This window comes from Carassius carassius, chromosome 15 (assembly GCF_963082965.1).
Source record: "Carassius carassius chromosome 15, fCarCar2.1, whole genome shotgun sequence".
Taxonomy (NCBI): domain Eukaryota; kingdom Metazoa; phylum Chordata; class Actinopteri; order Cypriniformes; family Cyprinidae; genus Carassius; species Carassius carassius.
The window spans coordinates 10,630,471-10,647,494 of record NC_081769.1 but is presented as its reverse complement, the minus strand read 5'-3'; the positions used below and the strand labels follow the sequence as shown (position 1 = coordinate 10,647,494).

Genomic DNA, 17,024 nt, shown 5'->3' with positions numbered 1-17,024 from the left:
AGTTTATCCCCCAAAATGAATGGACATTTTGTCATTTACTTATCCTTATGTGGTTCCAGACCAAAGATTTCCATTCATCTTCAGAACACAAATGAACACAGCTTTTAATATTCTCTTATAATTCTTGTCCATCCATTGGAAGTGCACACGATCAAAATGTTAATGCTTCAAAAGACATTGTAAAAGTAATCCATGTGAATCAAGCAGTTTAAACCAAGTCTTCCTTGCACATACATAGAGCTCATCAAATATGGTAAACACAGATATTACTTGACACGTGAGAATGGATCGACAAAAGTGATGAAAAATATCTTCATTTGTGTTAATAAGATGAATGGGAAGTCTTATGGGTTTAGAATGATGTTATGGCTGAATTTTCTTTTTTGGGTAAACTATCCCTTTAAGAAATTGATTGCAGTATTACAGGTTTTTTTTTACCACAACAGCGTATTATATCTTGGAAAAAAAAAAATATATATATATTGCTTTTAGTTTGAGGCTAAAACATTTAAGTACATACATTAAACAATTTTCCTTGTTCTTACAATGCAGCAGATTTAAACATGTCACCAAAACACCAGAACTGAACACCAGGTGTAGCATGGCACTTTTAGACTAAGGTCGACAGATTTTCACACTCACCTTGTCGCTATCCAGTGTGTTCTGGGAGGTGCGGGAAGCGATGGAGATGGTGTCAGGCTGACTGCTTACATCACCCTGACTGTCTAGGTCCTCTCCATCCCTATTATTCAACATAATATATATATAATTCAAAAGTGCACACTGACCAAGGAAAAGCCACCCTGGTTAGACAGTCGATGGCAGAGACAAGATACTGATTTGCATAAAACTGGTTTCTTCTGTGTTAACATATTCTGCGATCCAGAGATTCATGCTTGCTTATTGATTTAGACTGATGTGAGGTGTTAAAGTACCGTTTGCCCTTGTGTTTGGTTGCAGTGGCTTTGGGAATGGGGATTGGCTCTTTGAGTGCCCCCCGTAAATGGATGGTACGCTCCTGGATAACTTCACGAACATGTTTAATCCAATCCTGTTTGTTTTCAATACATGAAGCCTGGGAATGCATTGAACACAACAAAAAAATTTATGAACCTCAATTTACACAACAGACATAAATATCAATTGGACTTGTCAAAGCCTACAGATCTGTTGCAAAAATAATGACAACATGAATTTAGAGTTCAAATGAAGTCAAAAACTGTTTACCTACTTAATGTGATCCTGGTCTTATTATGTATACCATAAAGCTTTTCTAATCATTTATCAAATAAGACAAAATGCTCTGTTTCTTAAAGGGATAGTTCACCCAAAAATTAAAATTCTGTCATCATTTACTCACCATCATGTCTTCCCAAACCTGTATGAGTTGCTTTCTTATGTTTAACATAAAATAAGATATTCTAAAGATTCCTGGTAATCAAACAGTTGGTGGTTCCCATTGACTGCCATAGTATTTCTTTCCCTACTATGGAAGTCAATGGGAACCACCACCTGTTTGATTACCAGCGATCTTCAAAATTTCTTCTTGACAGAATTTTCATTTTGGGTGAACTATCCCTTTAATGTGATCTCTTTAAGGTCCCAGCCTCCAACCACATGTCAATTAAACTCTATCAATGATTTAATCAATTCTCAAAGGATGAAATCAATTCCCATGCAACTTTTCACTTGGGAATCAGATTACAGAAATAAAATAGGTGGAAACAATGTTTTGTAACTGTAAGCAGGCTAAAATTGTGAACATGAATGAATCCATTTTGCATCCATGTGTCTTGTCTATTTACACGTGAGATAATATAGAATGGCATATGAGTCATTACATGATTCAATGATGTCTTCAGAGATGAAGGGCAACAATTCAGAAATAAAAGTTACATAAGTGTTTTTTTTTTTCAATGCTTACAAGTCTCACAAAATGATTTTATACAATGGAATGACTCAAGCCAGAGCTACAGCACTTGGAAGACACCTGAAGACATATCCACTCATGTCTAAGATCCTTGGATGAATGATATATACTGTACGGTATATTTTTTATTTTAAAACAGAGTCGAACGGAAAAATCCATTTAATTTGAGATCAGAGGCAACTTTTCAGTAATGAAACATGCTTATGTGCTGTGCCAGTTAGCAATGTTTGACTAAAAAAAAAAATGGATGAGGTTTCATTTTGGAACGTGAATCATACCTTTAGCACTATTTTGTCTGAGGTAGGTGTCCGTCCAACCCAGAGTGCAAATTTACATGGATCTCCTTCCACATGTTCAGTAACTCCTAGTTCTGAGGTCTAGGCAGAGTAAAAAAGCATAAATCAAACATATAAATAATTAGAATAAATATAAATTTTTAATAGTTGGTGATTTTAATATCCATGTGGATAATGAAAACGATGCATTGGGATCAGCATTTATAGACATTCTGAACTCTATTGGTGTTAGACAACACGTTTCAGGACCTACTCATTGTCGAAATCATACTCTAGATTTAATACTGTCACATGGAATTGATGTTGATGGTGTTGAAATTATTCAGCCAAGTGATGATATCTCAGATCATTATTTAGTTCTTTGCAAAATTCATATAGCCAAAATTGTAAATTCTACTTCTTGTTACAAGTATGGAAGAACCATCACTTCTAACACAAAAGACTGCTTTTTAAGTTATCTTCCTGATGTATCCAAATTCCTTAGCATATCCAAAACCTCAGAACAACTTGATGATGTAACAGAAACTATGGACTCTCTCTTTTCTAGCACTTTAAATAAAGTTGCTCCTTTACGCTTAAGGAAGGTTAAGGAAAACAGTTTGACACCATGGTATAATGAGCATACTCGCACCCTAAAGAGAGCAGCCCGAAAAATGGAGCGCAGCTGGAGGAAAACAAAACTAGAGGTATTTCGTATTGCTTGGCGGGAAAGTAACATATCCTACAGAAAAGCATTAAAAACTGCTAGATCCGATTACTTTTCTTCTCTTTTAGAAGAAAACAAACATAACCCCAGGTATTTATTCAATACAGTGGCTAAATTAACGAAAAATAAAGCCTCAACAAGTGTTGACATTTCCCAACACCACAGCAGTAATGACTTTATGAACTACTTTACTTCTAAAATCAATACTATTAGAGATAAAATTGCAACCATTCAGCCGTCAGCTACAGTATCACATCAGACAGTGCACTATAGATCCCCTGAGGAACAGTTCCACTCATTCTCTACTATAGGAGAGGAAGAATTGTATAAACTTGTTAAATCATCTAAACCAACAACATGTATGTTAGACCCTATACCATCTAAGCTCCTGAAAGAGGTGCTTCCAGAAGTCATAGATCCTCTTCTGACTATTATTAATTCCTCATTGTCATTAGGACATGTCCCCAAAACCTTCAAACTGGCTGTTATTAAGCCTCTCATCAAAAAACCACAACTTGACCCCAAAGAACTAGTTAATTATAGACCAATCTCGAATCTCCCTTTTCTGTCCAAGATACTAGAAAAGGTGGTATCCACACAATTATATTCCTTCTTAGAGAAAAATGGTATATGTGAGGATTTCCAGTCAGGATTTAGACCGTATCATAGTACTGAGACTTCTCTTCTTAGAGTTACAAATGATCTGCTCTTATCATCTGATCGTGGGTGTATCTCTCTATTAGTTTTATTGGATCTTAGTGCTGCGTTTGACACAATTGACCACAACATTCTTTTGCATAGACTTGAATACTTTGTTGGCATCAGTGGAAGTGCATTAGCATGGTTTAAATCGTACTTATATGACCGCCATCAGTTCGTAGCAGTGAATGAAGATGTATCCTATCGATCACAAGTGCAGTATGGAGTACCTCAAGGCTTAGTACTAGGGCCGCTACTCTTCACGCTTTATATGTTACCCTTGGGAGATATCATCAGGAAACATGGTGTTAGCTTTCACTGTTATGCTGATGATACTCAGCTCTATATTTCTTCGCAGCCCGGTGAAACACACCAATTTGAAAAACTAATGGATTGCATAGTCGATATAAAAAACTGGATGACGAGTAATTTCTTACTGCTAAATTCTGAAAAAACAGAGGTGTTAATTATAGGACCTAAAAACTCTGCTTGTAATAACCTGGAACACTGTCTAAGACTTGATGGTTGCTCTGTCAATTCTTCATCATCAGTTAGGAACCTAGGTGTGCTACTTGATCGCAATCTTTCCTTAGAAAGCCACGTTTCTAGCATTTGTAAAACTGCATTTTTCCATCTCAAAAATATATCTAAATTACGGCCTATGCTCTCAATGTCAAATGCAGAAATGTTAATCCATGCATTTATGACCTCAAGGTTAGATTATTGTAATGCTTTATTGGGTGGTTGTTCTGCACGCTTAGTAAACAAACTACAGCTAGTCCAAAATGCAGCAGCAAGAGTTCTTACTAGAACCAGGAAATATGACCATATTAGCCCGGTCCTGTCAACACTGCACTGGCTCCCTATCAAGCATCGCATAGATTTTAAAATATTGCTTATTACTTATAAAGCCCTGAATAGTTTAGCACCTCAGTATTTGAATGAGCTCCTTTTACATTATAATCCTCTACATCCGCTACGTTCTCAAAACTCAGGCAATTTGATAATACCTAGAATATCAAAATCAACTGCAGGCGGCAGATCCTTTTCCTATTTGGCGCCCAAACTCTGGAATAACCTACCTAACATTGTTCGGGAGGCAGACACACTCTTGCAGTTTAAATCTAGATTAAAGACCCATCTCTTTAACCTGGCATACACATAACATACTAATATGCTTTTATTATCCAAATCCGTTAAAGGATTTTTAGGCTGCATTAATTAGGTAAACCGGAACCGGAAACACTTCCCATAACAACCTATGTACTTGCTACAGCATTAGAAGAATGGCATCTACGCTAATATTTGTCTGTTTCTCTCTTGTTCCGAGGTCACCGTGGCCACCAGATCCAGTCTGTGTCCAGATCAGAGGGTCACTGCAGTCACCCGGATCCAGTACGTATCCAGACCAGATGGTGGATCAGCACCTAGAAAGGACCTCTACATCCCTGAAAGACAGCGGAGACCAGGACAACTAGAGCCCCAGATACAGATCCCCTGTAAAGACCTTGTCTCAGAGGAGCACCAGGACAAGACCACAGGAAACAGATGATTCTTCTGCACAATCTGACTTTGCTGCAGCCTGGAATTGAACTACTGGTTTCGTCTGGTCAGAGGAGAACTGGCCCCCCAACTGAGCCTGGTTTCTCCCAAGGTTTTTTTCTCCATTCTGTCACCGATGGAGTTTCGGTTCCTTGCCGCTGTCGCCTCTGGCTTGCTTAGTTGGGGACACTTCATCTACAGCGATATCGTTGACTTGATTGCAAATAAATGCACAGACACTATTTAACTGAACAGAGATGACATAACTGAATCCAATGATGAACTGCCTTTAACTCTCATTTTTGCATTATTCACACTGTTTTCCTAATGAATGTTGTTCAGTTGCTTTGACGCAATGTATTTTGTTTAAAGCGCTATATAAATAAAGGTGACATTGACATTGACATAAATAGAAATAATTCAGTCTAATATTAAAGGTCCTATGACATGAAAATTTCACTTTCTGAGGTTTTTTAACATTATAATGAGTTCCCCTAGCCTGTATATGGTCCCCAAGTTTCTAGAAATTCTAATCGGTGTAAATCGAGATTTTGCTATCTTTCTCTGCCTTTGAGAAAATGGAAGCTCAAACGGGCTGATCTGGAATCTCCTCTTTGTGATGTTGTAAGGAGAATTGTTACCTCCCCTTTCTCTGCTTTGCCCGCCCAAATATTTACATATAATTCAGTCGCAATGTCAGCACAGACTTTACAAACAGACTTTTATGATATGGATTCGACAGCACCTCCACAAACAGTGAGTAACAATGTTCATTAATGCCTGATCTGTGATCAGTGATTTCTGATGTGTAGCTAATCATTCAAGTTCACACAGACTTTCTTTCTAAATCGTTTAATACTGTTTATGCAACAGTGAATCAAGCCAGGGACTAAACGATCAACTTCACGTTGTTTCTCTTAGTAGCATGAAAGAAATCTGTTATTTAAATTGTGATTTAACTACAGAGAGCGGTCAAAGAATGCTCCCTTTTTTTTCGGAGCTGTCAGACATCGCGAGTATATCTGCACTCTTGCCTAAACTGCCGTTACAATGAATGACGCTGTTATGCTGCTCAACAAAGCTCTTACTGTATTCATGTGGTGTATTCATGTGTTTGCTGTTAGTTGTGGTGAAAGCATTTTGTGAGAGAGAAAACGTGTTGCAATAATGATGAGATCACTGCATTCATGCGATAAACAGACTCTGTCTACTCAATGCTCATCACTGCAGCCTTTCATGTGATGGGACAAGATCGAAAAAATTATTTTATAATCAACACTTCCACGATTCGTTAATCTCGACAGCTGTAATATTAAAAAATAAATAAATAAATAAATATATATGTATATATATATATATATATATATATATATATATATATATATATATATATATATTTGAGAGGGGTTCCACATGTAATACGCATTTAGAATGCAAAGATGTCAGCCAATTACAACAGTTGTCGTTTACTCGGAGTCTCACAGCAGACACGAACCTTCAAACAGAGCATTCAAGCCAGAGGGCTAATATCAGGATATAAAAATGCTTTTTATTTCTAAATTTTAAATGTAAAAATCATAATAACAATATAAGTACACCTAAGGAAACATTAAAAAGCATTTAAAGAAAAGGAAATAATCCATGTCATGGGACCTTTAAGTATTGCCATCCGTAACCTGATAAGCAAGCATTTCCTTATTTAAACAACTAAACAAATTAAAAGTAAAACCTGTACCATGAGTTTGCTCTTGTAGAGGTACTTGCTCCTTCCGTTGGAGTCTTTGACGTCCTTGCTGAAAATGAGAGACATCTCAAAAAGGAAGAGGTGCCGCTCTCTGCCCTTACGAATCAGAGTCTTTGGATCCCAAACCTGGAATGACTCCTGCAGAATCAACTCACCCTGAGACTCAATGTTCTCATCAAAACCTGATAGTGAGAAAGAGCAAAAAGGAAAAAAAAGAGGTTGGGTTTGGTTTAGGAAGCTGTGTCTGTGTGCGTAAGTTTGTTACTCACCCTCTAGCATGCTCAGGTGCATAGCATCATTAGCTTTTTTGGGCACACTAAGCATAACCTCCAGGCCATCTTTAATTTCTCCTTTACCCTCCTCACAACACGTCAATAGTTCCTATAAACAAACATAACAATTGCACTTTTACAGTTGAATATGTACATTGAAGATTTTGTGCTTTAATTTGGATTTTGTAATACCATATTAAACCTTAAGTATCTTTTGTACCATCATGTTGGTTTTGTTAAGGTGTGTCTAGTCTACTTTGGATTTTTTTTTTTTTTTTTTTTTGTGATTGTGATGGTTTGTGATGGTTTTACATTAGCTTGGTTTGTTATGGTTCAATGATAAGTCTGTGCTGGGCCTGTGTTATCTTATGGTGTGTTTGTGGTGGTTCTATGTTAAGGCTGTGCTGGGTTTGTGATAGTTCTAGGTTTAATCTGTGTGAGTCTGTGATAGGTCTAGGTTTAGTCTGTGCTAGGTCTATGTTTAGTATGTGATGGAATTGTGATAGTTCTAGGTTTAGTCTGAACGAGGTCTGTGATAGTTCTATATTTAGTCTGTTTTGGGTCTAAGTTTAGTCTGAGGTGGGTTTGTAATAATCTAGGTTTAGTATGTGTGGGGCCTGTGTTAAGTTTGTGATAGTTTTAAGTTTAGTCTGTGTTGTATTTGCTATAGTTCTAGGTTTAGTCTGTGCTAGGTCTGTGTTGAGTTTGTGATAGTTCTTGGTTTAGCCTGTGCTGGGTCTGTGTTTAGTCTTTGTTGGGTTTGTGATAGCTCTAGAGTTACTCTATGTGGTGTCTGTGATAGTTTTAGGTTTAGTCTTTACTGGTTTTGTGTTTAGTCTGTATTAGGTTTGTGATAGCTCTAGGCTTAGTCTGTTGGGGTCTGTGTTTAGTCCGTGTTGGCTTTGATATAGTTTTAGGTTTAGTCTCTGGTGGGTCTGTGTTGGGTTTGTGATAGCTCTAGGGTTACACTGTGCGGGATTTGTGGATAGTCTGTGCTGGGTTTGTGATAACTCTAGGTCTAGTCTGCGGGGGTCTATGTTTAGTCTGTGTTACGTTTGTGATAGTTTTAGATTTAGTCTGAGCTGGGTCTGTGTTTAGTGATTTGGGTTTGTGATTGCTCTAGGTTTAATCTGTGTAGGGTCTGCGTTTAGTCTGTGTTGGGTTTGTGATAGTTCTCTATGTTCATTCTGTGTTGGTTTTATGTTTAGTTTGTGCTAGGTTTGTGTTTCATCTGTGTTCACTGTTGAACAAAATTGCCATATGCTGGTTAGGTATGATTTGAAGTATGGCAGCTGGTTTGAGCGGGTTTAAGATGGTGCTTAGCTGGTCATGAGCTAGTATAATTTAGTCCTGGTCTAAAAGTTGGTTTTGAGCTCGTCTTGAGCAGGAGCTAGTTCACAATTATTATTATTATGTTTTGAAGGTTCCCCTTCAGGAACTCGAGCTGCGTTGAAAGCACTTTAGGGAACGCGTTTAGCGTGAGCGACTCTGGATATCATATCTAATCTGTCTTATAGAAGAGCGTGACGTCACGGGCGGGGTGACGTAAGCGACCAGGAAGCTATAAAGGCACGAGCCAAGCAGCTGGCTTCAGCTTCGCGTATTTCAGCAAGCACTCTGTGTGTGCATGTCATTCTGTCTTGTCAGTCTTATTTATTGTTGTTCGTCACTATTAGCCCCTCAAAGAGTAAGCAATAGTCAAAGAGCAAAGCTAAGACGAGACATCTGAAAGGCGAATCCAGATCGCGTTTCAGATTGTGTGTTCATCACGAGTGGGAATACACGGTCTGTGTGCGGTCTGCCTGGGATCAAGGCACGCTGTTTCGGCTCTTGAGGGAGCCGACTGCCTGCACTGGTACAAGCCAGTGTGGACGCTTCGATCCCGGAGGACTCTCTCGAGGGGGAGTCTTCGCCAGCGTTCCTCGCGGTGTCAGTCCCGCTTTTGCCGAGGCGGAGCGGAGCCTGCACTCGCTGGGTTCGCAGATAAGATCTGCTGGAGGGTCCCGCTGGGCGGGAGCAGCCCTCTCAGTCTATCGTCAGAGCTGAGAGGCTGAGAGGCTGAAGCAACGCTCTGAACCAGGGTAGACATGTCAAGCTTTCTATAGATATCTCTCTCATGTCTCTTCTTACAGTTCATTTTAATGACGTGTTTGTAAATGAAGATCAGCGCAGACAAAGGCTGCAGACAGCACACCTTGTTTGTTATCTTTATTTTATAAGTGCACAAAGTTTTGTTGTTATTATGTCTGTATCCAAAAAAAGTAGACCCTTTACAGATTTGATTGATGTATTGCTCTTATCTGTACGATTAAAACTGAAAGTGTAGTTTAAGTTCTTTTCGGGGTTATCAGGAGAAAATGACTCAAAACGCGTATCTGCGTTAATCGACTCCAGAGGGTTAAGAGCAGTATATATTCCTGGGAAACTAAATAAGGGAGCAGACATAGTGTCGAGGCAGGGGCCGAGGCCTGGGGAATGGAGGCTTTACCCCGAGGTGGTGAAACAGAAGTGAAGAGTTTTTGGCAGGGCTTAAGTAGACCTTTTTGCGACTCAAGAGACATCTCAATGTCCCCTTTGGTTCTCTCTAGTTCATCCAGCTCCTCTGGGACTGGACGCTATGGTACAGACCTGGCCGAGGCTTCGACTGTATGCCTTTCACCCTATTGCTCTGCTCCCGGGAGTTCTGGCGAGAGTACGCCGGGACAGGGTCCGTCTGTTATTGGTAGCCCCGTTCTGGCCAGGCTGAGTATGGTTCGCAGACCTGGTCTCGCTCCTCGACGGCTCTCCATGGGAGATACCGATCAGGACAGACCTACTCTCACGGCCGCAGGGCACGATAATTAACCCTCGCCCAGAGTTGTGGAAGCTGTGGGTGTGGCCCCTGAGGGGGCACAACTATTAGCAGCTGGTCTGTCAACCGAGGTTGTTGAGACCCTCCTCCAATCCAGAGCTCCCTCAACGAGGAAACTGTATACCCTGAGGTGGAAACTCTTCACCTCATGGCACAGAGACCGCCAGCTAGACCCAGCAAACTGCCCAGTTGGTATAGTTCTGGAGTTTCTACTGGCCAGGCTCTCTGCAGGGTTGACCCAATCCACGCTGAAGGTTTACGTGGCGGCCATTGCGGCCTACCACGCCCTTCTCGATGGCCAGTCTTTGGGAAGACACCCCTTAGTTACACGTTTCCTCCACGGTGCGCTGAGGCTGAGACCTCCAGTACGGTCCCGTGTTCCCCCCTGGGACTTGGGTGTGGTGTTAGAGGCTCTTTGCAAATCTCCATTCAAACCGATTCAGGAAATCTCAGACAAACATCTGACTCTTAAAACCGCCTTTCTGTTGGTCTTGATTTTGCACCTGGCATGACCAAAGTGTTCATATACCCTCAAGCGGGATATGTTCCTAAGGTGCCCTCTATCACACCACAACCTGTAGTGCTGCAGGTCTTCTGTCCTCCCCCTTTCGGGAGCCCGACCAAGAGAAGCTAAATTGTGTGTGTCCAGCTCGAGCGCTGGATGCATACGACCACAGAGCTGCCCTGTGGGGAAAAACGGACCAATTGCTTGTATGCTGCGGTCCCCCCAAGAGGGGTTTTCCTGCTTCTAAGCAGACTATTAGTCGTTGGATAGTTGAGACTATCAACGCCACTTTGAGTCCTCTGGTCGTCCCCCGCTGTCGGGAGCCAAGGCTCACTCTACACGGGGTATGGCGGCCTCCAAGGCCTTTCTAGCAGGTGCGTGCATGCTGGACATCTGAAATGCTGCAGGGTTGTCCACGCCTTCTACTTTTGCAAGGTTCCATGGCTTAGACATGCCAGTCACTCCAGGCACTTCAGTCCTCTCGTCCTAAGCTGTGCTCTTCGGATACACACTAGGCAGGGGTTTGGTAGTCTGGCAGCGTTGGTACTCGTTCCCCAAAGCGTTTTCGACGCAGCTCAAGTTCCTGAAGAAGAACGTCTCTAGCTTACGTATGTAACCCTAGTTCCTCGAGGGAACGAGACGCTGCGTCTCGAGGCCATACCCCCGGCACCCCTGCCGGCGCTTGCTGGTACTCGAAGCTGAAGCCAGCTGCGCGGCTCGTGCCTTTATAGCTTCCTGGTCGTTTACGTCACCCCGCCCGTGACGTCACGCTCTTCTATAAAACAGATTAGATATGATATTCAAAGTCGCTCACGCTAAACGCATTCCCCAAAGTGTTTTCGACGCAGCGTCTCATTCCCTCGCGGAACTAGGGTTACATACGTAACCTAGAGACGTTTTGTAGTAGGTCTGTTCTTACTTTGTGCTTGTATTGTAAAAGATCCCTATTTAGTCTGTGCTGGCTTTGCGAAGGTCTGTACTGTAGTTACTGTGCTGAGCTTGTGTTGGCTCAGTGCTGGGTTTGTGTTGTGTATGTTTAGTTTGTATCTGGTCTTTTTATGTCTGTGCTAAAAACTTATTATTTCATGTTTTTTATATACAGTAATGAAGAAACTGAACTGTGCTGAGTTTTTTTAAAAAATGCATTGTAGAACACATACCTTCAGCAGAAGCTGATACTTGGTGATCCTCTGAACTGGTTTAATAAGGTACGATGAGATGGAATTAGCCAGCCTGTGTCTCTGTTGGATTTCCTGTACACATACAGTAAAGCACACTTAATTCTTTCATTTTTCACCTTAAACACGTGCTGTAAAAAGAGCAGTAACCATTTATCTTTAGCTTTTTAATTCTTAATAGCTTATTGATATAAATTTTGCAAAAGTTCTCAAGTTCTCAAGGCTACAGTCATTCATCAGTGCTCAGTCCTGAAAGAAGAGACCGTCTGTTCTGATCGCCTGGCAACAGTTTAATAGTGAGGCATCACTAGTCCCCCACCCACACCCAGACACACAGGAAGGGCCCTCTCTCTAAGACCTCCACCTACCAGCTCAAGAACAGAACTGATTAACACAAAACAGGAGTCATACACTCACTCCCACACATACACACATGCATCCCAATACATGTACACATTAATACACACACACACACACACACACACACACACACACACACACACACACACACACACACACACACACACACACACACACACCGATGCTACCACAAATACACACTGTCACATAAATATTCATATAAACACCCACATTATCTGTCAAATGCACACAAAAAATCTCACATAATCAGAATAAATAAATGGAACTGCCTTAATTAAAGTGTGTAAAACGAATACCTTGAATAATCCGTAGACACAATCAAATTAATTTTATAATTAGTTTGCTTATTACTCACATCAAAATAGGTCCCCGCGTTTTCCAGAATCAGCTGAGTGGAGTCAGGCTTGTTCTTACAGTAATTAACATACATCCGAAACTTATCCGCCTAAAAATAAAATACACATCCAAAACAAACAAAATATTTAAAAAACAATTTAACATGAAGATGCTCTGTTTTTAACTATAATAAACGGTTTCTCTTTTATAATGATAAGCTGTTATCAGTATTGAATAAAATACTGATTTAAGAGATAATTCATAAATAGTTCTATATGGAAGCATATGGGTAGCGATATTCAATTTGGAATGTAATATGCAAAATGACAATGCAATATGTAAAATGGCAATGCATTTCTGTATTTACATTTATATTTTCCAATACATTTGTGCAACGTTTGGTGCAAAATGAAAATGAAAATTAAATTACATAATTTTCATTTGCCATTTCATACACCAGTTTTAATATGTAAAATGAATACTAATTTTAACGCTTTATAAGTTGCAAAATTAAAATGAAAATGTATTACAGAAATGATTAGATATGTATAACATGTTCAAGCAAAAACTGTGGCAAAATGATCATTTAAATGCTATTTTTCTTAAATGCATTAACACTCACAGTCAAGACACTTACGATTGCATTTTCATTCAGTGTCCCGCAATGAATGTAGCAAAATTCAATGTGCACATTGAAAATGCATTCCGAGCCGATCACGCGTCCGCCCCCTCCCGCCATGTCAATCACTGCGTGAACAAGGCAATATTTCATTCGCACTTGTGGGCGGAGCTGAAACGCTGCTTTCATCTGATTGATCGAATCGCTCCACCTTCAACTCGGTCTTTTCATTCTTTCAGGCAGAATAAGAGTCAGTGCGAGTGTGACACTGTAATGTCTGAAACCACCGCTCACTGTTAATTAGCATAATATTTGAATCAGATGTAGCTTGGCACATAATTTGTGCTGCTGCGACTTGCAAGAGACCCCGTTAAATTATTTCTAGGTTATAGTATTGTATAAATGTTGTCCCACTGATAAAAACAGTGCAAATAGTTCTGTCTCCAAATAGTTCGCCCACCAGTGCGAATGAAATATTAAAGCCATAAACCGAAATGATCAAAACGTACACGGGCCAACTGTCTTGTCCATGTTCTCTCACTTGAATCCTCTTCTTGAGATTTGAGTCTCTTGACCTTCTGCAAGCCCCGCCTTGTTCAGGCAGTGATTGACATGGCGGGAGGGGGCGGACACGTGACCGGCTCGGAATGCATTTTCAATGTGCACATTGAATTTTGCTACATTCATTGCGGGACACTGAATGAAAATGCAGTCGTAGGTGTCTTGACTGTGAGTGTTAATGCATTTAAGAAAAATAGCATTTAAATGATAATTTTGCCACAGTTTTTGCTTGAACATGTTATACACATCTAATCATTTCTGTAATACATTTTCATATTAATTTTGCAACTTATAAAGCGTTAAAATTAGTTTTCATTTTACATATTAAAACTGGTATATGAAATGGCAAATGAAAATTATTTAATTTAATTTTCATTTTCATTTTGCACCAAACGTTGTACAAATGTATTGGAAAATGTAAATGTAAATACAGAAATGCATTGTCATTTTACATATTGCATTGTCATTTTGCATATTACATCCCAAATTGAATATTGCTACCCATACGCTTCCATAGTTCTACAGTATATAGCTGTAATTGTTTTAAATATAAGCTCAATCACTGTTTTCTATTAACATGAATCGTATTTGATCAGAAAATACAGTGACACATTAAAACTGTGAAATATTATAATTAAAACAATGATAAATTATTGTATTATTTCAAACAAAATGTGTTTTATTCATCGGATGGCAATGCTGAATCTTCAGCCTTCAGTGGTCACATGATTCTTAAAAAAATCTTTCCAATATGCTGATTTTTTGCTCAAGTAATATTTAATATTTTTATAATCACAGTTGAAAAAGGTTTGCTACTTAATACTTACTTAATTTTTTATTTAGAATTCTTTGATGAATAGAAAGTACAAAGAATAACATTTAATTCCCAAACTTCTGATTATAATAACAATAATTAATACCACAATAAGAAGGAACTCTGAACGTAAGTTTAAAAAGTTATTATTCATGATTAATTATTTCTTATATTATTTAGTACTTCCACTGTATGCAAACTGTAAGTGCATGTACTGTCAAATACAGTGCAACCCAGATATGCATTTTAATGATCTGATTTAATGTCAATATAATGTTACATGAGTCTGGTGCACTTCTTGATAAGATTAGCATATATCTTGCATACTGAAACTCACCCATGTGACAAAACAGTGACCCACATCCTCTGGAAGCTGCTCATATTTTTCCAGTTCTTTGAGGAAAATACTGAGAAAAAGACAGAAAAGGGCATAGGGAAATGGTAAGTAAAGGTAATTAGATATACATAATTAAAAGAATTGCAGTTTATTAGGTTCACATACTTGTGATGGAACTCGTACAGGTCTTGCATGTTGCCGAAAATGATGTGCTCTTTATTGACAATCCCTGGGGGAATCTCCTCCACACCACTGGTCATCTCCCACAGATATGTCTGAAACACACACACTCACACTTAGAATTTCTCCAAAAATGTGATAAAAGACTATTACATTTTCAAAGACAAATTCTGTATTTCAGTGTTTACATTGTTAGACTTTATCTATCTGGATGTGTTCAGATTGTGGATAGTTGGCTCTGATATTATTGGTTAATACAATTTTCCTTCAAATGCATCTTTAATTATTTCAGTGGAAAGTATGTCTGAAGCAAAGAACATTCTCTTAGAACTGTCATCAAATGTTTTGCAATTTGATCAAAATGATTATGAAAACAAGTACCTTGTATTAAAAAGGGTACATTTATTTATTATTTTTACAGTTTTAATTATATTTTCAACATTCTATTTTCTTTAAAAAACGACTGTTTGACAGAGTCCAGTGGTATTAACCTGCATTAATCAGAATTTGGGGTTATAAAACCATATTATCCAGAATATACACTGAAACATCAAAAGTAATTCAGCTGCAATAGAACAAGCAGATCGAACTATTGATGACTATTAATTTCTGTTACAAACCTTAATTGAAATAAACATAAATCAATATACAGATGGGTTAAAACACCCTTTGAGATGACCTACGGTTTGCGTATGCTATTGGCCATGATGCGAATGAAAATAAATGAGCTGATTAAATTACCGTGCAAAATTACAAAAAATGCATCATAATAAATTAATCACAGACAGCTAGAAGAGAATGAAAGAAAAAGAATGCATATGTATTATTTTCAGAATAGGGTTACATGTGTATTCCAAAGTGCATGAATATTCCAATAGCTGTGGAGCTCTTTTTTGGATTCAAAAATGGTGCATGTAAACATGGTCAGTGTTTTAATGACACTCAACCCTTTCATGAGATCAAACAGTAGCTATTCCTGGATAAACTGGATTGTTCTTAGACTGTACTGCAGTGAATACATTTATAGCACAGGCTTTTGTGATCTGTCCAAAGTGGATATTGGTGTACCACACCCTCTAAATGTTGGTCCGTATGGAGCAAACTGTGACAACAGCACTTACATCCATACACTCCCGCAGGTCTCTCACATATGCCTTCTCGGTCTGAATGAGCTCAGCCATTATAAACCTGAAAAGACAGAGGTAACAGGCAATGCACCAGAGACCTATTGTCAACATTTGTTTGAAAGCACTATACCTCTGGAAGGGGATTCATTCTAGTACAAAAACCTCCAAAATTAAAACATCTTTACTTTAGTATGCATATTTATGGTTGTTTCCTCAAAACACAAAGTAACTAAAGCTGGACTTTCAGCACTTCCTGCTGTTGGCTTGATATCATATAATCAGGTTTAAAAGACATACTCTTTTCTGCGGGCCGATTTGCGTTTCTCCTCATTGAGTTCATGGTTGGCGTCTCTGAGCTTGACCTCTGCACCAGGAGCACTGGCTGGAATGATGTCCAACTGCAGATCTTTACTCTGAAAGCCCAAAAGAAATGTTTCAATGGTCAGAAATCACCTTTCTTTCATAAATTAACATGGTTAATGACCCTTACAACACAAATACAGTTCATCCACACTCCAGCCATGCAGGCCACATCAACACACCCAACTCCCAGCCCTCTCACCGCTTTGTTGAAGTCAGTGGACAGGCCGAGCGCTTTCTCCAGGCAGGAACGGTACTTGTCCATGCGGAGGGAAAAGTCACGGTAGCGTTTATCCACTGAGGCGACCCATTTCTGAATCTCGTTCGCATGGGCGTGGCCCTTCTCACAAAAACCATCAGCCAGCTGGATCAACAACTTTACCCGCTCTTTAGTTTGCTAGGGAGAAAGAGAGAGAGAGGGAGAGTGAGCTATAGAGAGCGCTACACTGATTCCACAGAAGCACAGATCAGACAGGTGAGAGGTGTATTGTGATTTGCCGGCAAGATGATAAACCTGCAACGTGCAATCACAGTCATAGAATAACTTTGGATGAACTAAGTGGTAAAATTAAACAGACAGTTTACC

General features: G+C 39.3%; 1 protein-coding gene across 9 annotated transcripts in view; it reads right to left on the bottom strand.

The window, feature by feature from the left end:
* triob (trio Rho guanine nucleotide exchange factor b) overlaps positions 1 to 17,024 on the bottom strand; it is a 181,439-nt gene that overhangs the window by 31,247 nt on the left and 133,168 nt on the right. For all 9 annotated transcript variants that reach the window (XR_009437662.1, XM_059567335.1, XM_059567334.1 and 6 more), the window contains 12 exons: positions 16,641 to 16,835; positions 16,376 to 16,491; positions 16,073 to 16,139; positions 14,937 to 15,046; positions 14,772 to 14,841; positions 12,460 to 12,549; positions 11,706 to 11,798; positions 7,187 to 7,298; positions 6,909 to 7,099; positions 2,209 to 2,307; positions 936 to 1,075; positions 643 to 742 (listed from right to left, as the gene is read on the bottom strand). Coding sequence is in view for 8 of the 9 variants with exons in the window: in XM_059567335.1 (XP_059423318.1) it covers positions 643 to 742; positions 936 to 1,075; positions 2,209 to 2,307; positions 6,909 to 7,099; positions 7,187 to 7,298; positions 11,706 to 11,798; positions 12,460 to 12,549; positions 14,772 to 14,841; positions 14,937 to 15,046; positions 16,073 to 16,139; positions 16,376 to 16,491; positions 16,641 to 16,835 (1,383 nt within the window). In the remaining variant the exon portion in view is untranslated. The remainder of the gene's footprint in view (positions 1 to 642; positions 743 to 935; positions 1,076 to 2,208; positions 2,308 to 6,908; positions 7,100 to 7,186; positions 7,299 to 11,705; positions 11,799 to 12,459; positions 12,550 to 14,771; positions 14,842 to 14,936; positions 15,047 to 16,072; positions 16,140 to 16,375; positions 16,492 to 16,640; positions 16,836 to 17,024) is intronic.